Source organism: Lemur catta, chromosome 1 (assembly GCF_020740605.2).
Source record: "Lemur catta isolate mLemCat1 chromosome 1, mLemCat1.pri, whole genome shotgun sequence".
NCBI classification, from domain to species: Eukaryota; Metazoa; Chordata; class Mammalia; order Primates; family Lemuridae; genus Lemur; species Lemur catta.
This window is the reverse complement of record NC_059128.1, coordinates 109,447,533-109,472,335: the sequence shown is the minus strand read 5'-3', so window position 1 is coordinate 109,472,335 and position 24,803 is coordinate 109,447,533. Positions and strand designations below refer to the sequence as shown.

The window sequence follows — 24,803 nt, the reverse complement described above, 5'->3', positions numbered from 1 at the left end:
ACTGGGAACCGCGGGAGGCTTCGGGGGCGGGGAAGGAAACCAGTGAGGAAGCAGAGCCCTGCCCCGAACACACGTGGGATCCGGGCATCCTCCGAGTCACAAATCCTGGAAGCTCAGGGTCACATAAAGGAAGCCGTGTTGGGCTACGCAAGACCTTCCTGTTTTCTGGCCCTGGGTGTTCAGTGGCAGCCACTCCGGGGCCCATGTTCCCGAATCACACCTCCAGAGGCTTGCAACCCCTGACCCACAAGGCCCGGGCAGGGCTGGGAGATGTCCCTGCTGCCCAGTTGGGGAAACTGAGGCATGGGTGTTGCTCAAGACTTCCCAGAGCGACGAGGCTGCTGAGATTGTCATTTGGGGCTTCCGGGACCTGGACTGTACCCCTTTCTGGTAGGGGGTGCGGGCTGAATCTCAGAGGGGGGATTCTGCTCATTGTTTATTGCTTGGGGGCGGGGTGGGGGGATGGAGGTTTCTATGCCACACATCCGGAAGGTGCTGGAAGGTGGGGCAAAGTTACTTTGAATGAGAGCAGGAACCAGGCCTCCTAGAGAGGGAGTGAGGTGCCTGTCACAGAGATATTCAAGCAGAGGACAGAAAGGCTGAACTCGGGAAGGAAGCCAGACCTCCCCAGCCCTCTGAGGCCCCCCCAGGCCAGCTGGAATAGTTTGTAATTCTAAAGCACTGGAGCTCCCGGCTCGTGGTTTATAAAATTCCAAGTGTCTTTGAGTATTTTTTTTTGAGCCTTTGAGTGTAAGATTTTTGCGTTTTAATTCTAAGAATTCTTATATGTGTGTTTCGAGATTGGATTTTTAAATATATGGTTTAAGATGTAGCTGTTATTGTACGAGTCTTGGATTACCTAACACATTTTTGTTTGAAGTCTTTTGTTTCCCGGGCTTGCACTCACACGTGGCCATAAAGTTGTTGTGGTAATTAAATAAGTACGGGCCGTGCACGGTTATTATTATTAGTGCCGTTATTATTGTTATTTTTATTATTATAACAGTGGGGAGTTTTTCTGGGACTTGGAGGACTCGGCGGAGGCTCGCGCGCGCCCTCTGCCGGCAGCAGGTGGGACTGCGGGTCGCGCCGCTCACCCCGCCGCCCCCTCGCCCGCAGGTGTCACCTGCCGCTGCCTGGCCCTCGCCATGCTGACCCCGCGAACGCCTCCTCCCCGCCCGGCCCTGCTGCTCCTGCTGCTGCTCCTGGGGGGCGCCCACGGCCTCTTTCCCGAGGAGCCGCCGCCGCTCAGTGTGGCCCCCAGGGACTGTGAGTCGGGGATCGCGGGGGGGGGGGGGGAGTCTCGTGGGAGGGTCTGCTGTTCCTCCCCTCACCCCCCCGGGGGCTCACCAGGCCAGGAGCCACCTCTAGAAGGATCATGACCTCGGGCCACCCCCTCCCATTGCCCTCCCCCCAGACCTGAACCACTACCCCGTGTTCGTGGGCAGCGGGCCTGGACGCCTGACCCCCACGGAGGGTGCTGACGACCTCAACATCCAGCGAGTTCTGCGGGTCAACAGGACGCTGTTCATTGGGGACAGGTATGGGAGGCACAGCGAGGGCAGGACTTGGGCTTTGACCCCAAGGAAGGTGGGAGCCATGGAGGGCTGTAGGCAGAGGAGGGACCGGCCCTGACTCAGGTGCTCACGGGCGCTCTCTGGTGGCTGCTGCGGGGAGGACATGCTGTGGGGGTGCGGGTGGGCAGGTGGGCGCTGGGAACCACGGCGAGGGTGTTGGGCTGGTCCAGTCTGGCTGTGATGGGGAGAAGGAAAGATGAGGGACCCTCCCGACTTATGGACTGATCCCCCGAGATTCAGAGCAGGTTTGGGGGTCTGGTCAGGCCCAGAGTGGCCGTGTTGAGTGTGAGACCCCAAGGGTCCCTGAAGTGGGGGACATTCAGGGGCAGGACCAGGCTGCAGACCTGGAGACGGGACTGTGGGTGTCGTTGGGGTGCAGAGGGCACTTCGAACCCCCAGAGTGATCGAGGTCACCTAGGAGGGGCGGGGGGTAGAGGGAGGAGGCACCAGCCTGGGGCCCACGACAGTGACAGGGGCAGACCCAGGAGGCTCCCAGAGAGGTGGGAGGGAAGCCGGGAGAGTGTGGGGTCTGCGGGCTGCATGAGACGGTGTTCCCAGGAAGAGGCGGGTCCGGCCAGGTCAGATGCTTTGGAGAGGATGAGGATGGAGAAGTGACCGCTGGACTTGACCGCACGAGGTCACCAGTGACCTTGAGCAGGGCAGTTTCCTCTGCAGGGAGGGGAGCGGGGAGCCTGGTGGGTGGCTAGGGGTGCGAGGGGGACCTGATGTAAGGCCGTGTTGGGTGCAGACCCCTGGGCCTGGGGCATGTGAGCGCGCAGCGGGTGGGGGTGCGAGGGGGCCTGGGGCAGTGTTAGGCGGGGTTTGCTTAGCACTGGAGTTGCTGGTGTTAGAGGCTTTGGCGTGTCCCCACCTGTTACCTGTTGGACAGACTGGAAGGGGGAGGGGTGGCAGAGGCCCCCCCCCAATCTCACTAACTATGCCCCTCCCCGCCAGGGACAACCTGTACCGGGTGGAGCTGGAGCCCCCCACATCAACGGAGCTGCGCTACCAGCGGGTGAGGAAGGGGCGCAGGTGGCAGGGGAGGGGCAGGACCTGGAATCCCACCGTGGGGTGTCCCCACGCTGCTCTGGGGAGCCGGGTGGATTCAGCCCTGCCCCAGGGGTTGGGGTGGGGGGTTCCTGGGGCTGTCGGGGACCCTGCGGCCCCCTCACCAGCTCTCTCTGCGCGCCGCAGAAGCTGACTTGGCGATCTAACCCCAGCGACATCGACGTGTGTCGCATGAAAGGCAAGCAGGAGGTGAGTGGACCCTGGCCCCGCCCCCAGCCCCGCCCCCCGAAGCCCGGCTCCACCCTCCGTCTTCGCCACACCCCTGCGGCTCCAGCCCAGGCCACGCCCACACCGTGCCCACGCCCACATCTCCTCCCCACGTCCTCCTGTCCCCCGCCAGGGCGAGTGTCGAAACTTCGTAAAGGTGCTGCTACTTCGCGACGAGTCCACGCTCTTCGTGTGCGGCTCCAACGCCTTCAACCCGGTGTGCGCCAACTACAGTGTGAGTCCCCGCCGCTTGGGTGCAACCTCCTGGCCTCTGCTCACCTGCCCTCCCCTGGCCAGGGCCTCTCCCCAGCTGGCGTCACCTTCTGCAGGAAGCCTTGCTGGCTGTGCCCTCCCTGCCTTGAGCTCAAGGGGGGTCAGCAGTTTCCAAAGGGGTCAGGAATGAGCCAGTTATAACACTAACGAGAATCAACTCTTTTTTTTTCTCTTTCTGAGATAAGGTCACCAGCCTGTCACCCAGGCTGGAGTGGAGTGGCACGATCATAGCTCACTGCAGACTCCAACTCCTGGGCTCAAGCGATCCTTCTGCCTCAGCCTCCCGAGTAGATACAGGCGCACCACCACGCACTGCTAATTTTTCTGTTTTTTGTAGAGATGGGGTCTTGCTATGTTTCCCAGGCTGGTCTTAAACTCCTGGCCTCAAGCCATCCTCCCGCCTTGGCCTCCCAAAGCGCTAGGATTACAGGCACGAGCCACCTTGCCCAGCCACAACTCTTAGACCCATTTACGGATAAGTAAACTGAGGCCCAGAGAGGTCAAGTACATGGCCTTGTACAGTACTTGATGTACTGTAATCACACAGTAATCCATGATACAGCCAGGACTCCCCCTGGAGTGGGGGACCAGGGGAGCCAGGGGCTGCCAGGCATAGCCAGGAGATCTGTCACTTAACACTCATCCTCCCTGCAGATAGACACCCTGCAGCCTCTTGGGGACAACATCAGCGGCATGGCTCGTTGTCCATATGACCCCAAACACGCCAATGTCGCCCTGTTCTCTGGTGAGTCATCTCTGCCCCTGTGTATCTGATCAGCCCCCGCCCTGCACAGGTCCTGGCATTTTCCACTCTTGGAGTCTGGGTCATTCAGGAGGCAGCTGGGTGACCACTTGTCCAGCTGTGAAATGGGCAGAATCTCAGCCCAGGTTTGGGGCTCAGCTGGCATTAAGTTTCAGCCACAGTCAGGGGCTTTGTCAGGGACAGGGCTTGGATGGGATCGGGGCTCCCCCGGGCTCAGGGCTTGGGCTTGGAAAATCGAGTTTGCACCCACCCAGCCCTTGGCCTCTACAATCTCATCTCCTGCCTGCCTCCCCGCTCCTCCCCATCCAGACGGGATGCTCTTCACGGCCACTGTTACCGACTTCCTCGCCATCGACGCTGTCATCTACCGCAGCCTTGGGGACCGGCCCACCCTGCGCACCGTGAAACATGACTCCAAGTGGTTCAAAGGTGAGGCCCAGAGGGCAGTGGGCCCAGTCCTGATGGGGCTGGCATTCATCAAGTCCCCCCAGCAGAATAAGAGTCCCAGGGAAGCTGGCAAGGGGACTTCTGCCTCATTTTTGGAATCTATTGACCTCTTTGAACATAAAGCCAGAGGGATGATTTCAGTTGGATCTAAAGTAGAACCTGCTGGAAGTGGGTGGCTTTGGAAGCCTGAAATGGAACGATGGCAGGGGTATAACAGGAACTTGGCTCTTCAACACGAGGGAGGAAGGTGACAAAAAAATAGTAGATGTTGCCATTTGTGGGGAGTAGATACGGCGATTTTAAGCTCTGACCTCCCTTTTACCCCCAAAATAACCCAAACTTTGAGTCTATTTCATTTTGCCTGGGTAACCAGCCTACGTCCCCCCTTCACCGTAAAAGCTGATGAGTTCTCTGCCCCAGAACCCCCTCGTCATATCAGGGGCTGCGTTCTGACCTCTCCTGTCCTGCAGAGCCGTACTTTGTCCACGCGGTGGAGTGGGGCAGCCACGTGTACTTCTTCTTCCGGGAGATCGCGATGGAGTTTAACTACCTGGAGAAGGTGAGGCCCGTGCGGTGGGGCATGGAGGGAAGGGGCTCTCATCGTGGGAAGTGGGTGCCCCAGGTGGGTCCATGAATCTCCACCTGGGGTAGGAGGGTCCCACCCTCCTCCTCTGGTCCTCGGGGCCTCCCCTCTAGCTGGGACCAGGCCCCGAGGCTGAAGGCACATACAGAGTGGCCTTGGTGCACGCAGCCCTGGTGGAGGACATGAGCTTAGGTCAGAGACGCCTGGGGCTGTTGCTCCTCCACTGTGTACCCACCCAGCTACCGTCCTCATCCACTGCCCACCCCTCACCTGCTCAGCCTCACGCGTACCCATCTGTCTGTTCTTCAGCCCACTCACGCTCCATCAGCCCATTTACCCATCTATCCGTCACCCACCCACCCATCCATCCATCCACCTACCTACCCATCCATCCACGCATCTGTCCACCCACCCACCCACCCATCCACACACCTACCCACCCATCCACACACCTACCCATCCATCCATGCATCTGTCCACCCACCCACCCATCCACCCACCTACCCATCCATCCATGCATCTGTCCACCCACCCACCCATCCACCCACCTACCCATCCATCCACGCATCTGTCCACCCACCCACCCATCCATCCATCCACCCATCTATCTACTCACCTACCCATGCATCCATCCACCTTCCCATCCACCCATCCATCCATCCATCCATCCATCTACTCACCCACCCATCCAACTACCCACCAACCACCCATCCATCTACTCATCCCTACACCTACCTATCCATCCATCCACCTACCCACCCATCCATCTACCCATCTGTCCATCCACCCATCCATCCACCCATCCACCCATCCACACATCTGTCCATCTATCTACTCACCTATCCACTCATGCATCCACCTATCCATCCATTCATCCATCCATCCATCTGTCCACCCACCCACTCATGCACCCACTACCCATCTATCCACCCATCCATCCACCCACCCAGCCACCCAGCACCAGACAGTAGTGAGGCACAGACTGCCTCTTACTACTAGTGTGACCTTGGGCCGGTCACATCCCTTTCTTAGTGCCTCGGTGTCCCCATATGTGTGATGGGGATATCATAACCCCCCCGGAAGGCGTGTAAGAGACGTGAGAACCAGGTGGCGGTGACTATGGTTATCGTCATCGCCATCCCCACGTTCCCGCCGGGGCGGCAGGGGCTCAGAGAGGTCCCATCGGCGCCAGGGCCAGACGCCTCCATCCTGGCCTGGGTGGTGCGGCCTGTGGGCAGGTCTTCCCGGGACATGGACTCAGGTCCCCCCGTCTGTCCACCATCATGCCCAGGTGGTGGTGTCCCGAGTGGCCCGCGTGTGCAAGAACGACGTGGGGGGCTCCCCCCGCGTGCTGGAGAAGCAGTGGACATCCTTCCTGAAGGCGCGGCTCAACTGCTCCGTGCCTGGCGACTCCCACTTCTACTTCAACGTGCTGCAGGCTGTCACGGGCGTGGTCAGCCTGGGGGGCCGGCCCGTAGTCCTTGCCGTCTTCTCCACACCCAGCAACAGGTCAGCGCACACCCACGGGAGCGAGCCAAGAGCATCTGGTGGGCGTGGCTGGGGAGGTCCCGCATTCACTCATCAAACATGCCCCGGGGTCCTGAGTTGGCCTCAACCCCAGGCTGGGGTGGGATGAAGCAGACAGTAACCCCCCAAGGCCCTTTGGTCAGAACAGGGATGGTTGGGGGACATCCTCATCCTCTGCCTTTTGGGGAGAGGGGCAGGCAGGGCACCCTGGGGGAAGGGATGTTGGAGCTAGGCTTTGCGTGTGAGATGGAGAAAGAGGGAAGAGTGTTGGAAGATGGAGGAACAGTATATGCAAAGGTCCTGAGGCTGCAAGGAGCTTGGTGTGTTTAAGTAACAGCAAGGAGGCCCGTGTGGCTGGAGCAGAGTGAGCTGAAGAGGCGAGAGTGGGGAGAGAAAGGCAGGGAGAGGACAGGGCAGGTCGTGCAGGGCCTTGTGGGCCATGGGGCAGAGCCTGGACTTAATCCTGAGAGCGATAGGGAGCCATGGGAGAGTAAGGAGCAAGAGAGGGGTGAGATCAGGTTTGCATTTTTGGAAAGCCCCATGGGTAACAGGTTCTAAGGGTGCAAGAGTGGCAGCTGGGAGGCTGGACGCCCAGGCAAGTGACAATGGGGGCCTGAATGGGGAGGTGACCTCTGAGAGCTGCTCAGGATATGGAGTCGGAGGGAGAGAGGCATCTCTGGCCCAGGGATCTGAACACCTGTTGGCACCTGAGGCCAGGGAGTCCCCTGTACGCTTGCCCAAGGCCCCCACCGGGCTCACCAAACTCTCTTATCCACACCCCTCCCCAGCATCCCTGGCTCAGCCGTCTGCGCCTTTGACATGACACACGTGGCTGCTGTGTTTGAAGGCCGCTTCCGCGAGCAGAAGTCCCCTGAGTCCATCTGGACGCCGGTGCCGGAGGATCAGGTGCCACGGCCCCGGTGAGAGCCCCCTCCATCCTGGGTCAGGTGGCCAGATAAGGTCCTGGTGGTTATGTAGCTGTTGCCGAGCTCGGCTGTGCCCATTATGCAGATGCGGAAAACTGAGGACCCCTCTGGGCAGGGCAGCGGGTCCCCCTGGAGAATCAGGGGCCCTTGGTGAAGGCCACCCCCAAGTCCGCGCTGACCTCCCCCTCATCCCCCCGGCCCAGGCCTGGGTGCTGCGCGGCTCCTGGCATGCAGTACAACGCCTCCAGTGCCCTGCCTGACGACATCCTCAACTTCGTCAAGACCCACCCGCTGATGGACGAGGCGGTGCCCTCCCTGGGCCACGCGCCCTGGATCGTGCGCACACTGATGCGGTCAGTCCTGGAGGGGCCGGGGTGGGGACGAGGGCCCAGGCCAGGGTGGCGGGGAGGGGGCACAGGGCTCATTGCAGGCCAGAGGGAGAGCTCTTTCTGTCTGTGATGAGCACACGTGTCCTCTGTTTCTGGCATGTGTGCCCACGTGCCTGGCATCCGTGCATACGCACTTTTGTGGCTCTCACGGGTGCTGGCGTGTCAGTGTCTGTGTGCACCGGTGTAACCATGCCCGTGCCTGCCTTGGTGGGGCGTGGCGGCTGTGGGGCCACCCTGACCCCTGCCCCGCCCTGGCCTCCAGGCACCAGTTGACACGCGTGGCCGTGGACGTGGGTGCCGGCCCCTGGGGCAACCAGACTGTCGTCTTCCTGGGTTCCGAGGCGGGCACCGTCCTCAAGTTCCTCGTGCGGCCCAATGCCAGTGCCTCAGGGACTGCTGGGCCCAGTGTCTTCCTGGAGGAGTTCGAGACCTACCGGCCAGACAGGTGAGTCCAGGCAAAGCCGGGGAGAGGCGACCAGCGGGCAGAGAGGTGAGGCTGGCACCCTGAGCTTCACATCTTGTCCCCAGGTGTGGACGGTCCGGTGGTGGCGAGACGGGGCAGCGGCTGCTGAGCCTGGAGCTGGATACGGCCTCCGGGGCCCTGCTGGCGGCCTTTCCCCGCTGCGTGGTCCGCGTGCCCGTGGCCCGCTGCCAGCAGTACTCGGGGTGTATGAAGTGAGTGGCCCGCCCTGTGCTGGCCGTGGGTGGGAAGCAAGGAAAAGATGAGCGCAGGGAGCAGGGGGAGCCGGGTTCGAGTCGGGGGCCCCTCAGCATCCTGAGCTGTTGAGTAATGAACTGGGCAGAGGCACAGCCCGTGCAAAGGCCCTGGGGCAGGACTGCACCTGGTGTGTTGGAGGCACAGGCAGGAGGCCTGTGTGACTAGAGCAGAGGGGGGAGGGGGAGAGAGAGGGAGGAGGGGAGAGTGGGAACACGACAGCAGGTTGTACAGAGCCTGGTGGGCTGCAGGGAGGACTTGGGCTTTGATTGGGAGGGAGGTGGGCGCCATGGAGGGCTGTGGGCAGAGGAGGGACCGGCCCTGACTCGGATGCTCACCGGCGCCCTCTGGTGGCTGCTGTGGGGAGGAGACTGGGGGAGGCGGCTGTTTCTGTCTCTAAAGGGGGCGGAAGGTTGGGATGCCCGCGCAGTGCTGGCGCACCCCTGGGCTCCACGTGAGCCCTCCCTCCACACAGAAGACCCTCGCGGCCCCCTGTCATTGCAACAATGACTCTGGAGGACCGAGTGAAGGGCACAGATCTGGGGCGAGCCCACCAGGGTGCCCACCCCAGCTCTGCCACTCGGGCTCAAGTTACCTCCCGTGAGCCTCGTTGGCTCGTCTGTCAAGTGGGGAGTGGATCGTCCCCCCACAAAGACTTGCCGTCACCAGGACTCCCGGAGTCACTAAGAAAGGCGGGGTGCTTGGAACAGGGCGCACGGTGGGGGCTGCGCAAGTGGCCCCGGCTGAGGGTCCCCTTGTCTGTCCCAGGAACTGTATCGGCAGCCAGGACCCCTACTGCGGCTGGGCCCCCGACGGCTCCTGTGTCTTCCTCAGCCCCGGCACCAGGTAAGGTCAGCAGAAGGTGGGCAGACGGTGTCCGGCCGACCTGAGGCGGGATTTCTGCTGACGGGGCCTCTTCTCTCCCCGCCACCCCCCGGTAGAGCCACCTTTGAGCAAGACGTGTCCGGGGCCAGCACCTCAGGCTTAGGGGACTGCACAGGTGAGTGGGGGGAGGCGAGGTCAGGCTAGGAGCCCCCATCCCGTGGTGGGGGGGCAGGAAGAGGCCTGGGGACCCCCAATCCCGGTCCTCAGGGCTTCTCTTGCCCCCTTAGGCCACTTGTGACCAGGGGGGTGGGGCGGCTGGACTCCACCGGGGCTTTGGAAGGGCAGGGGTCCCACTTCCCAGGGAGGGGGGAGGGGAAGGACAGACAGACCCCAGAAGACAAACAGAAGCTGTGAGGAGGACAGACAGGCTTCGACGGGGACAAAGAGACGTCACAGGGCAGACAGGCCCGAGGAGGTGGGAGGAGGGGCCCTGGACTGCCCCCGGCCCGGCCCCTCTCACCGGCCCTCCCTGCCAGGGCTCCTGCGGGCCAGCCTCTCCGAGGACCGCGCAGGGCTGGTGTCGGTGAACCTGCTGGTGACGTCGTCGGTGGCGGCCTTCGTGGTGGGCGCCGTGGTGTCCGGCTTCAGCGTGGGCTGGTTCGTGGGCCTCCGGGAGCGGCGCGAGCTGGCCCGCCGCAAGGACAAGGAGGCCATCCTGGCCCACGGGGGGTGGCGAGGCCGTACTGAGCGTGAGCCGCCTGGGCGAGCGCCGGGGGGCCGGCCCCGGGGCCCGGGGGGGCGGGGCCGGGGGGGCCGGAGGTGCCCCCGAGGCGCTGCTGGCGCCCCTCATGCAGAACGGCTGGGCCAAGGCCACACTGCTGCAGGGCGGCCCCCACGACCTGGACTCGGGGCTGCTGCCCACGCCCGAGCAGACGCCGCTGCCCCAGAAGCGCCTGCCCACCCCGCACCCCCACCCTCACGCCCTGGGCCCCCGCGGCTGGGACCACGGCCACGCCCTGCTCTCCGCCTCCGCCTCGTCCTCCCTCCTGCTGCTGGCCCCCGCCCGGGCCCCCGAGCAGCCCCCGGCGCCGGGTGACCCGGCCCCCGATGCCCGCCTCTATGCCGCGCGGCCAGGCCGTGCCTCCCACAGCGACTTCCCGCTCACGCCCCACGCCAGCCCGGATCGCCGGCGGGTGGTGTCGGCGCCCACGGGCCCCTTGGACCCAACCTCAGCCGCCGACAGCCTCCCCCGGCCCTGGAGCCCACCCCCGACGGGCAGCCTCCGGAGGCCGGGCCCCCACGGCCCGCCGGCTGCCGCCCTGCGCCGCACGCACACGTTCAACAGCGGAGAGGGCAGGCCCGGGGACCGCCACCGTGGCTGCCACGCCCGGCCCAGCACGGACTTGGCCCACCTCCTCCCCTATGGGGGGGCGGACAGGACTGCGCCCCCGGTGCCCTAGGCGGGGCCCCCCCCCGACGCCTTGGCAGTGCCAGCCACGGGAACCAGGAGCGAGAGAGGCGCAAAGACGCCAGGCCTGGGCCAGCTCCGAGTGGGTGCTCAAGCCCCCCGCCCCCCCCGTGGGGGGCCCCCTCCGCCACACGGAAGCACAACGAGCTCGCCCTCCCCCCACCCGGGCCGCAGGACGCTGAGATGGTTTGGGGGTGGGTGGGCGGGAAGAATTTGCTATGGATCTGAGGTTGACCTTATGCGCGTAGATTTTGGTTTCTTTGGCAATTTTTGGTTTCTTTTGCAGTTTTCTAACCAATTGCACAACTCCGTTCTCGGGGTGGCGGCCGGGGGCTCGGAGGTGGGGTGGGGATGGGGGGGCCACTGCTGCAGACCCAAGTCCCCTCCACCCCCCGGAAAAGGTCTCTCCTGGACCCAGGCCCCTGGCGTGTGTGGGTGTGTGTGCGTGTGCATGCCGTGTCTGTGTGCAAGGGGCCGGGAGGGGGCGTGCGTGTGCGTGCCTGCGAGGGCTGCTGTGGGCGTGTGCGTCGGGTGGGCCACGCGTGCGGTGTGTGTGTCTAAGTGCGAGCGTGGTGGGTGGCCCCAGCGGCCTGGGCGTTGGCTGAGCCAACACTGGGGCTTCCACAAGGCCGAGGGCCTCTGAGGTGCCGGTTAGGAGTCTGAACCACCCCCCTGCCCCCCGCAGAGGGAAGGGGGGACAGTGCCGGGGTTCCAGGCAGGGAGTCGGGGAGAACCTGCCCAGAAGTCACATTGGCACAGCTGTCTAAAGGGCTCGGGGAGGCCTGGGGGGAGGTGGAGGCAGGCAGGCCCCCTGTAAATACGGCCCCGGGGTGGTCAGAGAGTCCCATATCACCCGTCCTCTTGTGACCTCCCTCCTTTGACCTCCAGCTGACCATGCATGCCACGTGGCCAGCCGAGTCCTGGACCCTCGCTGGAGCTTGCCTCCCCAGCCCCTCCCCATCAATAAACTCTGTTTACAACCACCGGCCCCCACGGCTCCAGCTCTGCTCTGTCTCGTGGGGGTGGCCCGGGGTGGTTGACCAGGGCAAGACAGAACTCTGGGGACCTGGGTGTGGACATACGGAGAGTTGTGGGGGGTCTCCATCTTCGTCTGGATGGAGGACAGTTTGTTTCTTCAGCAAATATTCAGTGTGTACCTGCCATGTGCCCGGCACTGTGTGGGGACAGAGAGCCCTGCCCTTATGGAAGTTCAAAGCCTAGGGGGTGGGGTGGCATGAACCAACAACATACAAGCAAATTAAACCTTGATTTGAGCTAGTTGTGCAAGAAAAAGCAAGATGGCTGGGCACAGAGGCTCACGCTTGTAATCCCAGCACTTTGGGAGGCCGAGGCAGGAGGATCGCTGGAGGCCTGAAATTCCAGACCAGCCTGGACAACATAGCAAGACCCCATCTCTATGAAAAATTTAAAAAGTAGCTGGGTGCAGTGGTACATGCTTGTAGTCCCAGCTACTGGGGAGACTGAGGCAGGAGGATCACTTGAGCCCAGAAGTTGGAGGCTGCAGTGAGCTAGGATGACACCACTGCACTCTAACCAGGGTGACAGAGCAAGACTCTTTCTCAAAAAAAAAAAAACCACAACAACATGCCGTGAATTGAATACAAGAGCATTTTTGTTCTTTTCAATGAGTTTCCTCGTTGTTCTAGTTTATTGTAAGTAGTACCTCTTTCAAAGAGCTGTCCTGTCCCCCAGGGGTAGTGCCTTACAACCTTGACCTTTGAATCCTGGGTTCGGGGAAGTGGGGTCACAGCTAGAGAGACTCCCGAGTGCCCCCTAAGAAACAGGAAGCAAGGGAAGGAAAACTTGGCTCTAGAAGTGGGGCCAGGAAGGGGGTGAGCAGGAACAAACTGCCAGGAAGCAATTGTGCAATTCTAACCCCTCCCCTTGTCTGCCCGGCTCTGGGTTAGCCCCTATCAGGAACTGGCCGAGGGTGGGGACGTCCCCAAGGTCGGTGCTCCTGATCCCAGCCCAGGCAGGTATAAGGCCACTTCCGCAGGCCAAGAGAGCCTAGAAGGAAACGAGACAGGCCACCATGTCCTTTTGGAGTGGACAACGACACCAGAGGTAGGTTCCCACTCTCCCTGTCCTTGGCAGGCCTGGACACCGGGCCATGCAGAGACACATAGACACTCTGCCTGACACACTAAAGTCACAGCAGGCAGATACAGTCCTGCAGGCTGGAACAGACCAACACTGACCCTGGACAGACAGACTTGATCTTACACACACAGACACACCTGCAGGAGCCCAGGTGGGCCACGGGCCAGGCAGGGAGTGGGAGGAGACCCCTCTCAGAGGGCTGGGGCCCCAGTGACCAAGGCTCTCCAGGTGATATCCCATGTTACTGGGCCAGGGAAGCTGCAAGCCTTCGGGGGTTACGGTGACAACTGTCTCCCATCCAAGTACTAACCAGGCCTGACCCTGCTTAGCTTCTGAGATTAGACGAGAACGGGTGCATTTTACGGTGACAACTGCTGGACCCTAGACCTGCCCAAAGCAGGACACACTTTTCATGTTCGGAGTCCCCTGTTGGCTCCTGGTGCCCTGGCTTGCACCTGAGCACTTGGAGGAAGATGGCGCTGGACACAGATAACCTAACGCTGTTTGGTCAGGGCCTGAGACTCCGCTATGGGGACTGAGAGCACTTCTTGGGAAGGGCAAGAGAAGACTTCAAGGAAAAGGGGCATGGGAGCTGGCACTTTGCAGGATGAGTAGGAGTTCACTGGCTCTGCCTTCAAAACAGACCAGTGAGAAAAGAACTGCCCCAGAAAACAAAACAGATCAGAAGAAACTAAGCAAGTTGGACTGTGAATAATCAATAGCCCATCAGGACTGGGCTAGAGGTGGGGAAAGGTAGGATGCAGATCAGGAACTCAATTTAACGGAATTAGAATTCTCACATCTGGCAACTGTGGGGGTGAGGGGGAAGCCGAGTGAGGAAGAGGAAGTAACTGCGCTAGTCCAGATAAATAACAAGGTGGCCCAGTCCAGGGTGGTGGCAGTGGAGATGGGAAAAGATGTGCAGATGTTGGGCATATTTTCACCTAGCGGGGTAAATTTTCACTTTGGCTTATTAAGCACCTTCTGTTATTGCCTGCAGCCCAGGGGGCTTTGACCCCCATCTTCCTAGAACCCTGCTATTGCTGCTGGTGTTTGTGGCCTCAGCCCGGGGTGTCACCCAAAACCCCAAAGACTGCGTGGTGTCCCAGTCAGAGAAAGGCAGTTCCATCTCCTGCCACCCGCCTGCTGAACTCCCCAGCTCCCTCCCAGCCGACACCTTCCACCTGGTCGTGGAGTTCTTCAACCTGACACAGCTGCCCCCCGACATCCTGCAGGGCGCCTCTAAACTCCAAGAATTGCACCTCTCTAGCAACCGGCTGGAAAGCCTCGCAGCCAAGTTCCTGCTTCCCGCGCCAGGGCTGCGGGTGCTCGATCTAACCCGCAATGCCCTGACCGGGCTACCACCGGGGCTCTTCCAGGCCTCGGCCGCCCTGGAAACCCTGGTGTTGAAGGAAAACCAGTTGGAAGTCCTAGAAGCCTCGTGGCTGCACGGCCTGAAAGCGCTGGGGTTTCTGGACCTGTCCGGGAACCGCCTCCGGAAACTGCCAGCTGGACTGCTAGCCAACTTCACTCTGCTGCGCACCCTTGACCTTGGAGAAAACCAGCTGGAGACCTTGCCGCCTGACCTTCTGAGGGGTCCGCTGCGTTTGGAACGGCTGCACCTGGAGGGCAACCGATTGCAGGTGCTTGGAAAGGAACTGCTGGAGCCGCAGCCAGATCTGCGCTACCTTTTCCTGCACGACAACAAGCTGGCCAAGCTGGCGGCTGGCGCCTTCGGAGGCCTGCGGCAGCTGGACATGCTGGACCTGTCCAATAACTCGCTGGCCAGCGTGCCTGAGGGGCTCTGGGCACCCCTAGCGCAGCCCGGCCGGGACATGCAGGACGGCTTTGACATCTCCAGGAACCCCTGGATCTGCGACCAGAAACTCAACGATCTCTATCGCTGGCTTGAAGCCACAAAAGACAAGATGTTCTCGCAGAATGACACGCGCTGCGCTGGACCTGAAGCCGTGAAGGGCCAGACACTCCTGGCAGTGGCCGGGTTCCAATGAGGCCTGGGGCTGGAGTGGGGGTGGGAGCCTGGCAGGACACTGCATCCCACTTAGCAAATAATCCCACCTTCTGGTGAGACTCAAGGCTTCCCATGGCCCCGTCTCACACCGTGGGCCTTCCGGACCTCCCTGCCTTTGCCCAAGCTGTGCCCCCTTCCAGGAATGCCTTTGCCCATGTCCCTGCTCTCTTGGTCTCTGGGTTCCCCCAGCTCCCTGTCCCTCCCTCTGGACCAGCCCTGGCCCCCCTGGGGTTGTTTTTCTGTGGCTTCCCCAATTTAGGGGGCTCTCGGAGTGCAGGGTCTGGGATTGAGTCCCACTTAGCTTGTGGTCACACCTGAGGGGTTTAATAAATAACTTGCAAACTGAACTGGCTGAATCGGTATTTTTGCGTCCCTTGTGTCTCCAAAGTCGACTTGCTGTGACTCCAGGGTGACGGGGGAGGAGAGAAGAGGCATGACCCGGGCCCTGGGGTGTGGAACGTGGGCTCCCCAGTGCATGGCCACTGGGATCGATGCCCTGTGTGGCTTCTCTTCTCCCTTCCCCCAGCCCAAGAATTAACTGGAAATAAAACTCTGCCTATTGCCCGGGTGTCGTTTTACCAGTGGATTTCTGCCAGGACTCGTGTCCCGGGCAAGATTTAAATTAAGCCAGATTGCCCAAGTCTCCAGATAATTTGTCATACTGGCCTGTGACATTCCAAGGGGGCACCTGCCCGGGGCAGGCTTGAGGGGGCTGGGTGGGGCTGAAGGGACAGGCAACAGCCCAGGGGGCTGTGTTCTCACAACTCAGATCCCAGAGCCACCTGCCGACATAGTCAAGTGGGGGCTACAGTCAGGTTTGGAGATTCTCGGGTGTTGGGGTACACGACCAGTTTTATTCAGCCCCTGGAAGGAGGGTCATGCCCCCCCTTCCAGGGGGTCTTTCTAGCAGAGCTGGGTTTGAATACGATCCCTCACTCACTATGGTACCCGGGGCAAGTGGTTTAAGCTTTCTGAGCCTCAGTTTGCCCGTCTGTAAAATGGGCATCCGAGCCAAAGGGCTGACTTAGCTTCTGGCTTAAGAAACAAATTTTTAAAAAATAAATAAAAATAAAGTCATTGGGGACTTTGCCAAGGTCACTCAGCAAGTCGGAGGGGGCTGTGATCGCCCTCCTCTGTCTCCACGGCAACAGCAGTGAGGGGGACAGGTGGGCCGACCTCACCAAGGAAAGTAGCGCAACGCTTGGCATCCGGCCGTCGGGGATTGCTATGGCAACCGCAGAGTGCTGGGCGGGTCCAAGGGGAGGGCGAAAGGAGCCTGGAGCGACGCCCCCTGGGCACGCCCCCAAACGGCCTCTCCCCATTGGTGAGCTCCCGGAGGCCCCGCCCCCTAGCAGTTATAAGGCGGGCGGGGGCAGCGGGGGGCGGAGACTTGAGCGGAGTCTGGGGTCCGCGGAGGCACCTGCGTCCGCGGCTGCGCGCGCCCCGGTGAGTGTCCTGCGGGCGGCGTCCAGGAGCGCCCACACGCTCGGGGTGGGGACAGCCCCGGATCGGGTCGCGGGGCGAGGGTTTGGCGGCGTGGGAGGGGCACGACGGGCCGGAGCAGGTGGTTGAGACCCTTGGCCCAGTTGGCTCAAGCTCAGGACCCAGTTGGGCGGGGACCAGGGCTCAGAGGGCGCGTGGTGGCAACAGGGGGAAGAAACACAGGCCGCCTGTCTGAGGCCTGAGGTCGAGCTCCCGGCTCTAACCCTAGCCAGCGGAGTGACCTTGGGCCCAGCATGCACCTCCTGGGTGCCTCAGTTTCCCTGTCTGTCAGACGAACTGTGGGGCTCATCAGGATTCTACAGCTACCACCTCCACCCCATGCGTGGGGCTACTTGCCTCCCCCGTTTCATAAAAGATGAAGCAGACCAGAGAGGTGAAGGTGCTGGCCCAAAGTCACACAGCAGGTAACATCAGGATTTGCACCCAGGTCTTTCTTACCCCAAAGCCCATGCTTTGAATCACTACAGGGACCCCACCTTGCCACGGGCTCTTTATTGTACACCTACTGTGTATGCGCTGTCCCTGTCCCATACATCACCCCATTTCACAGATGAAGAAACAGGCTCCAAGAGGGAATGAGACTTGCTCAAGTCACAGAGCCCAGCCAGGCAGGGCCAAGGCCTGGGTGTGAGCCCAGAGGGCCGGGGTGCAGGGTTCCCCCCTCACTCTGTCCTGCCCCCCAGGTGACTCTGTTTGCAGCAGACATGTCCGAAGAGGAGGCAGCTCAAGCTCCCAGCCCATGGGAGGAGCAGGACCAGCAGGTGAGGGGAAGGGAGCAGGGACTGTCCTCTCTGGGACAGTTTCAGGCCAACTGTCCCCTCCAACTCCTATCCTTCCTGGGTGAACCAGATTCTGAGAACAGTTTGGACCATGGAGGGGTCTGGTATACCTGTTATTTCCCAGGGGGGTGTAATGAGGCCCCAGGAGGAGATGTCTGTCCAAGGACACCCAGCCAGCCCTTTCCTTCTGCCATCCCTGGGTCTCCCCCTACACCTTTCACTGTGTCCACGATTGCGACACCTCAAACAACAACAATGGCAACAATAATGGTAACAGCGGCAATAACAGCAATACTCTGTAGCACTCAGACTTCAAGCGTTCCCCTTACATTGGCTCTTTGAATCCCGCATCGCAACCCCAGAAACCCATTTTCTAGACAGGGAAGCCAAGGCACTTGCCCAGGTTCACACAGCCCGGAGGTGGCTGAACCAGACCCGAACAAGGGAGACTCTCCTGCCTGGTCCCTCGAACAGACACATCGCAGCTGAGCCTTGAATGGCAGGGGTCTAAATTGCACAGGTCCACGTCTACGCAGAATGTTTTCAACCGAGCATGGATTGAGAAATACAGTATTCACAGGATGAGAAACCCGCATATCCAAAGGGCCAACCTTTCACACACGCAGGTCCTGCAGGATGTGCGGATTTGGGATACTGGGGGCAGGGAGGGCCTGGAACCAGCCCCCCACCGAGCTAAGGGGCAACTGTATTTCAAAATGTGTAAACGTGTATCATTCCATGTAGCCACTGAGGCCGTCTGCACTGCCTGTGATTGGTCAGGCGCTCAATACACTCTCCCGTGCCTCACCTGGCCCAGAGAGGGGAAGCAGGCTCAGGTGTGGCTTGAGCCCCCCACCTTCCCCAGGGGACCCTTCTGATGTCACCCCTTCCCACAGAACGTGGTACAGCGCGTGGTGGCACTGCCTCTGGTCAGGGACACGTGTACCGCGGTCCTCGATGCTTACAGCCTGACCAAGGACAGGCACCCGCTGCTGGGCTCCGCCTGCCGCCTGGCTGAGCACTGTGTGTGCAGCCTGACCACCCGGGCGCTGGACCATGCCCAGCCGCTGCTCCACCACCTGCAGCCCCAGCGTGAGTGCCCCCAGGTCCCGGGGGGCTGTGGCTTGCACCGCTGCCCTGCCCCTCACCCTTGGTCCATCTGTGTGGCATGCCTGGGGTCATTCTCCTAAACTAGGTGTCCCTGCTCAGCCTGTCCACCTGTCCCATCTGCCGATCCTGCCCCCATCCCACCTCTCTGCAATCTCTTTGACTGGGATGTCCCTCTTAACTCTGATCACCCTGCCTTTTGCCCTTACCTGTTTACTGGTAGTCCTCTCCTCTGTCCCTCCCTGTCCCGTCGCTCATTTGTTGGCCTGACATGCCTGGGTCCATCTGTCCAGCCTCCCTCCCCTCTGCCCCTGCCTCTGCCTGTCCTGAGCTCTGCAGTCCCCACATCTCCATGGACCCCTGTGACCAGCTCAGGGCTGCAACCTGGCGGGGGTGACAGGCGAGGGGCAGAAGGATGCTTGGCCTCTCTCGTCTGATGGAGGAAGAGGGTCACCTGAGCATCCCAGCCCAGCACCTCCCCCACATCTCTCTCAGCCAGCCCCTGTGACCTTGAGCCTGCCTGCTGGGGCATCCAAGGGGGGCAGGGCTGAGGAGTCACCTTGGTGCTGGGAGCAGAGGAGGCAGCCTGGCAGCCTGCCCACCCCCCAGAGCCCCCAGCCCCATGCAAGGTGCCAGCCACATGCTACGAGGCCCCCGTGGTCGTCTGTCCAACCTCCTCGTGGCTTCACTAGGCTCTCCACGTGTGAGGTGGCAGGAGGCTTTCCTGCCTCTGCTGGTGACTCTCTCCAGCACCCAAGCATGGGCTCCTCTCTTCCTTTCTGTTCCATCTCTCCCTCTAGCATGCCCTCCCTCTACGTCCCTCACTGTGTCCCTGTCTCCCTCTGAATGTCTGCCTCTCTCCCCTCAGTGACCACAGTGAATGACCTCGCCTGCAGGGGCCTGGACAAGCTGCAGGAGAAGCTGCCCTTCCTCCAGCAGCCCTCGGAGACGGTACCTGGCATGACCAGACCACAGGGACTTATAGACTTGTGCCTGTGATCCCAGCACTCTGAGAGGCCAAGGCGGGAGGATTGCTTGAGGCCAGGAGTTTGAGACCAGCCTGGGCAACATAGCAAGACCCCATCTCTACAAAAAATAGAAAAGTTGGCTGGGCATGGTGGCATCTGTAGTCCCAGCTACTTGGGAGACAGCGGCAGGAGGATCGCTTGAGCCCAGGAGTTGGAGACTGCAGTGAGCTATGATGACACCACTGCACTCCAGCCTGGGTGACAGTGAGACCTGGTCTCAATAAATAAATAAATAAATAAAATAACAGCCAGATTAGAATGGCCACCAATATTGTGCCAGTAGGCGCTGGTAACCCATACCCCTTCAAAAAGCCCTGTGAGAGAAGGGTTATTTTCACCTCTCTCCATCATTTTAAAGAGGGGAAACTGAGGCCCAGAGCCAGGAAGAGGTCTAGGGGTCTTAGAGCCCCAGCCCCAGGGAACTGGGTGGGGAGAATGAAGCTGGAGCCCTGTGGCACCTAGAGTCGGCACCCCTCCCGCCAGGTGGTGACCTCAGCCAAGGACGCGGTGGCCAGCAGTGTCACAGGCATGGTGGGCCTGGCGCGGCGGGGCCGGCGTTGGAGCGTGGAGCTAAAGCGCTCCGTGAGCCACGCCGTGGACGTGGTGCTGGAGAAGTCTGAGGAGCTGGTGGACCACTTCCTGCCCATGACGGAGGAGGAGCTAGGTGAGGTGGTTCCTGCCCTGCCCAACCCTAGTCACAATGCCCCCATGGTACAGATCAGAGAGGCCTCAGACTTGCCCAAGGCCACACAGCAGATCAGCTGGAAACATGAAGCCCCCACCCAGGCACTTCTGCAGCCCCCCAACCCATATCCCACCAGGAATCAGACCACCCAGACCCCGAGGGCATATAGGGCTTGTAGACATGAGGACCAAGGTCTCGAACTGGTGGCCCTCTAAATGTTATTTGGCCCATGCAATGTCTTTTAAACATTTAATTTTTTTTCATGCATTTCACAATGAGATTTTGTGCTACAAATGCTGATTTCTGGCTTGTCTTGAAAAACTAGACCCCGGCAGAATAGATCCGCCCCTTTAGACAGTTCCTTTCCCGCCACTAATCCCCGATGTTTTACATCTTAATCTGCCTTGGTCACTTTTGATACCTGCCTGGCCCTGGAGCTGATGTGAAATTTCAACCCCTACTTACAGCATTAGAATAATGTGTCGACTTATCCCCAACTTGGTAGAACGGCAGTGAGGCATTGATTAAGCACCTACTATGTGCCGGGCACTTGTGATCTGTTCTTTAGGAGACTGTTTAATAGGATGGTTAAGCACAGCCTGGGTTCAAATCCCAGGTTTGCCCCTTGCACCCTCTGGAATTTCACCTCTGTTTGCCTTAGTTTTGCTCCTCTGTAAAATGGGACCAATGACTGTGCCTACATCTTAGGGTTTGGGGAAGATGAACCGGGTTGGTACTGGTAAAGGAAAACTGGAAATCTGGGAGGCTGTGGACTTGTCTGCCCAGGCTGGTGAGCAGATGCGGAGGGGGTGGCCATGCTGACGGCCTCTTCCCTGTCCCGCCCTCCAGCGGCGCTGGCAGCCGAGGCTGAGGGTCCAGAAGTGGGCTCCGTGGAGGATCAGAGAAAGCAGCAGGGCTACTTTGTGCGTCTGGGCTCTCTGTCGGCACGGCTCCGCCACCTGGCGTACGAGCACTCTCTGGGGAAACTGAGGCAGAGCAAACACCGCGCCCAGGACACGCTGGCCCAGCTGCAGGAGACGCTGGAGCTGGTGAGAGTCCCCTTCCCGCCCCTGCTCCGGCACGCAGGCCAGTCAGCATGCATTGAGCACCGGCTGAGTGCCCGGCCCTGTGCTAGTCTGAAGGGGGAGGCAGAGCCGGGTGCGGCTGCCTTCAGCCGCGGGGGTTCAGGGCTGGGGCAGATGGGGGTGACCTGGGCCTCAGGGAGCCCTAAGGTGTCACGGCTCTGCCTGGGGAGTCAGGGAGGGTGTTTGTGGAGGAGGGGAGGTGGGAGCTGGAGTTTATAGCTTTTAGAGTAGGTGAGAAGAAAAGAGCTTTCTCTTCCCTTGCCGGTCGGAATCCTCAAACCTTAGGGCTGTCTCCCCACGGCAGCCACCAGAGGGGGCCCGTGAGCGCCTGAGGCAGGACCCGTTCCTCCTCTGCCCTCACAGCCCTCCATGGCTCCCACTTCCTTCCGGGTCAAAGCCCAAGTCCTCCCTGCAACTCACAAAGCCCTGCACAACCTGCCTCTATCACCTAAATGTTTACTGAAGTCAGATCCAGGTGAGGGTTGCTCCCGAATCCTCCAGCCCTGACGGCCATGGTCCCTGTCCTTGCAGATCCACCTCATGCAGTGCGGGGTGACCCCCACTGCCCCGGCCCGCCCCGGGAAGGTACACAAGCTGTGGGGGGACTGGAGCCAGCACCCTTTGGAGAACGGCTGCCGCCGGAGCCAGGTGAGCAAGAACTCGGGGGGAGTCAGGTGGGGTGATGGCTGGCACCACCCTGGGTAGGGAAGGGGGACGAGGGTTCCAGATCAGCCCCCTGCTGCCGGGGGCCGTGCTCAAGCTGTGGCAAACCAAGTACTGAGGTCAGCCAGGGTGGTGTCCATGGGGGAAACTGAGGCAAAGCATTGGTCTCACTGGGTGTCCATTGAGGAAACTGAGGCAAGATGACAGTCCCTCTGGGTGTTGGTGGGAGAAACTGAGGCAGGGCAATGGTCCCACTGGGTGTCCATTGGGGAAACTGAGGCAGGGCTGGGTCCCATTGTGTGTTCACGAGGGAGCCTGAGGCAGGGCTGGGTCATGTTCTGTGTCCATGGGTGAAACTGAGGCAGGTCGATGGCCCCATTGTGGGTCCACTGGGGAAATCGAGGCAGGAAGATGGTCCCACCGGGTGTCCGTCGGGGAAACTGAGGTCCCTGCCGCCCTCGCCCGCAGGCAGAGCTGGAGACGCTGGTGTTGTCGCGCAGCCTGACCCAGGAGCTGCGAGGCACAGTGGATGCGCTGGAGGCCAGCGTGCGGGGCCTGCCCCCCAGCGCCCAGGAGAAGGTGGCCGAGGTGCGGCGCAGCGTGGACGCCCTGCAGGCCGCCTTCGCAGACGCCCGCTGCTTCGGGGATGTGCCGGCGGCCGCGCTGGCAGAGGGCCGGGGCAGCGTGGCCCGAGCGCACGCCTGCGTGGACGAGCTGCTGGAGCTCGTGGTGCAGGCCGTGCCGCTGCCCTGGCTGGTGGGGCCCTTCGCACCCATCCTAGTGGAGCGGCCCGAGCCCCCACCCAACCTGGCGGCCCTCGTGGACGAGGTCGTGGGGAGCCCCGACCCCCGCTGGGCACATCTGGACTGGCCAGCCCAGCAGAGGGCCTGGCAGGCCCAGCACGGGAACGGGGACATCTGTGAGGGGGAGCCCGAGCCCCCCAGCCACCCCACCAAGCACACCCTGATGCCCGAGCTGGACTTCTGACCGCGGGCACTCCCACGCCGAGGTCCCTGCTGCCCCTGGTGGCCGGGCATGAGCACCAGGCCGACGCCTTGGCTTCGCCGCAGGGGACCTCCCTTGAACGTAGTGAAAGAGGCCCCGACAACAGCAGGGACTTTAGCCCGGAGCTGGGCTCTTCACTCTGTCCCGTCCCCATCCCAAGAAGCTGATGGAAACTCCCCCAAGAAACACACAGAAGTTTTGCCCAGTGGCTTCTATTTGGGGCTTTGAAAAGTGAGCCGCCCTCCTCCCCACTCTAGTTTGACTATCCGGGACTGAGGAGTCCCCCCAGAGACGCCCGCTGTGCCAGACCCACTTCCTTTGCCTTTTAGGGTTTGTGCCCCAGAATAAAGGCGCTTTGTGTCATCCAGAGGCCCCGGCTTTCCTCCAACCCGGGTGGGTCTCAGTCCCAGGGTGCACGGGGAAGGGACGTGAAGCCAGGGTTCGAGGTTTGGAAGGAATGATGTGTCCCTGACTTGCCTGACACCCCGTCTGGGTGCCCACCTGGGTGCCCCCTCAGGTGCATCTACCTAGATAGAAGCTGTTCTCACTTTAGTATAAATTAGCATTTCTTGGAAACTACAGGGAGCAAACAGGAGGGGAAAGAAGGCAGAAGGGGCAACTCTTGGGCCTGCCTGCCAGGACCTGTGGGAGCTGGTCTCCCTGTGGTTTCTCCAGCTGCCCTGGCCAGGATGGGGGAGACAGAGGTAGGACAAGGGCCACGGGGCAGTCTCATGGGGGCCCTCCCGTCCTCTGACCGCATTCTCAGCTGCCCCTCAGACTCCCCTGTGGCAGGGCGGGGTGTTGGGAAACCACAGCCTGGCACGGTGAGGTCAGGGTGGCCTCTGGTTTCCCTGGGATCCAGTCCAGAGGGCAGTTGTGGGAGCCCCAACCACTTCCCACAGGCCAGATTCGCCTCACTGCCCCTGCTCCAGAACCTCTATAGCTCCCCATTGCCCTCAGACCAAACACCCAAGTCCTTTACCTTCCAGCCTCATTCTCCAGCTACTCAGACACTTTGCTGTGTTCCCAGTGAACCATGCACGTCCCCACACCCCTGGGCCTTTGCCCATGCCGTGCTGGCTGCCTGGAATGCCCTTCCCACCCTCCCACCTGTCTCTTGGACACATCTTGTCCAAACTCAAGACCCAACCCCAATACCCCTCCTCCAGGGAGCCTTCCCAGACCCTACCCCAGCGGGATACCTGCCTCTTCAAACCCTCTGCATTCATTTACCTAGTAAACACCTCATCCATGGATGCTATCATGCACCCGTTCATTTGTTCATTCAACAAGTATTTACTGAGCACCTGCTGTATGACAGGCAGTTCTCCACCCTGGAGACGCAGCAGCAAGCAAAACATATCCTGTCCTCTAGGAGTTTACGGTGTAGCAGGGAAGATGGACAATAACCAAGAAAAGTGAGAGCATTAGCATTAGTAGATGCAGGAAAAATAAATGGGGGTGGGGTGTGTGAGGCATCGGGGGTGTATATTTTTAATTTGGAGGGGGGATCCAGGAAGGCCTCTCTGAGGAGGTGACATCTGAGGAAAGACCTTGAAGGGTATTCCAGGTAGAGGGACACAGCCCGTGCAAAGGCCCTGGGGCAGCACCGTGCCTGGCATGTTGGAGGCATAGCGAGGAGGCCCATGTGGCTGGAGCATAGTGAGGAGGGAGAGAGAAGAAGGGGACAGGATGGGTCATGCAGGGCCTGGTGGGCTGCAGGGAGGACTTGGGCTTTGACCTCGAGGGAGGTGAGAGCCATGGAGGGCTGTGGGCAGAGGGACAGGCCCTGACTGGGGTGTTTATGATTTTTTGTCATTTCTTTTCCTGGCTTTCTCCCCACACTGGGCTGTGGCCGCCCCAAGGGAAGGGGCGGGGAACACCGGAGTTCTCCCCCACCCTTGGGAAGCATTGGCTAGGAGGACAGAGGCTGGGGGACGCCCCCCTCTGTTCCCCGGCTGTTTGGGAAACACAGTGACAGCTCCAAGGAGATGGCCTGGGGTCACGAGGCCCAGCGGCTGGACCCT

The 24,803-nt window shown here is 61.0% G+C and overlaps 3 protein-coding genes across 7 annotated transcripts; all 3 read left to right on the top strand.

Annotated features, from left to right (window-relative positions):
* Positions 1-122: 122 nt before the first annotated feature.
* Positions 123-11,756, top strand: SEMA6B (semaphorin 6B). The gene is given in 18 exon segments (XM_045545264.1): positions 123-390; positions 1,120-1,269; positions 1,418-1,541; positions 2,532-2,592; positions 2,772-2,834; positions 2,986-3,087; positions 3,780-3,870; positions 4,198-4,317; positions 4,806-4,894; positions 6,210-6,427; positions 7,234-7,365; positions 7,575-7,724; positions 8,023-8,205; positions 8,289-8,435; positions 9,244-9,321; positions 9,417-9,475; positions 9,837-10,024; positions 10,026-11,756. Coding segments are annotated over 18 exon segments (2,877 nt in total). The 5' UTR covers positions 123-203; the 3' UTR covers positions 10,761-11,756.
* A 955-nt stretch (positions 11,757-12,711) lies between these two features.
* Positions 12,712-15,268, top strand: LRG1 (leucine rich alpha-2-glycoprotein 1). The gene is made up of 2 exons (XM_045545252.1): positions 12,712-12,853; positions 13,890-15,268. Exons 1-2 carry the CDS (start codon positions 12,822-12,824, stop codon positions 14,899-14,901), a joined length of 1,044 nt encoding a protein of 347 aa, XP_045401208.1. The 5' UTR covers positions 12,712-12,821; the 3' UTR covers positions 14,902-15,268.
* A 1,046-nt stretch (positions 15,269-16,314) lies between these two features.
* Positions 16,315-23,143, top strand: PLIN5 (perilipin 5). 5 transcript variants are annotated; one of them, XM_045545212.1, is made up of 9 exons: positions 16,315-16,367; positions 16,633-16,828; positions 17,108-17,185; positions 18,100-18,295; positions 19,179-19,261; positions 19,822-20,002; positions 20,873-21,072; positions 21,640-21,756; positions 22,240-23,143. In XM_045545212.1, exons 3-9 carry the CDS (start codon positions 17,129-17,131, stop codon positions 22,756-22,758), a joined length of 1,353 nt encoding a protein of 450 aa, XP_045401168.1. In that variant the 5' UTR covers positions 16,315-16,367; positions 16,633-16,828; positions 17,108-17,128; the 3' UTR covers positions 22,759-23,143. The 5 variants fall into 5 exon arrangements, with proteins under 5 accessions (XP_045401168.1, XP_045401185.1, XP_045401161.1 ...); XM_045545229.1 differs by lacking the exon at positions 18,100-18,295; XM_045545205.1 differs by having other exon boundaries at positions 16,633-17,185.
* Positions 23,144-24,803: the final 1,660 nt, after the last annotated feature.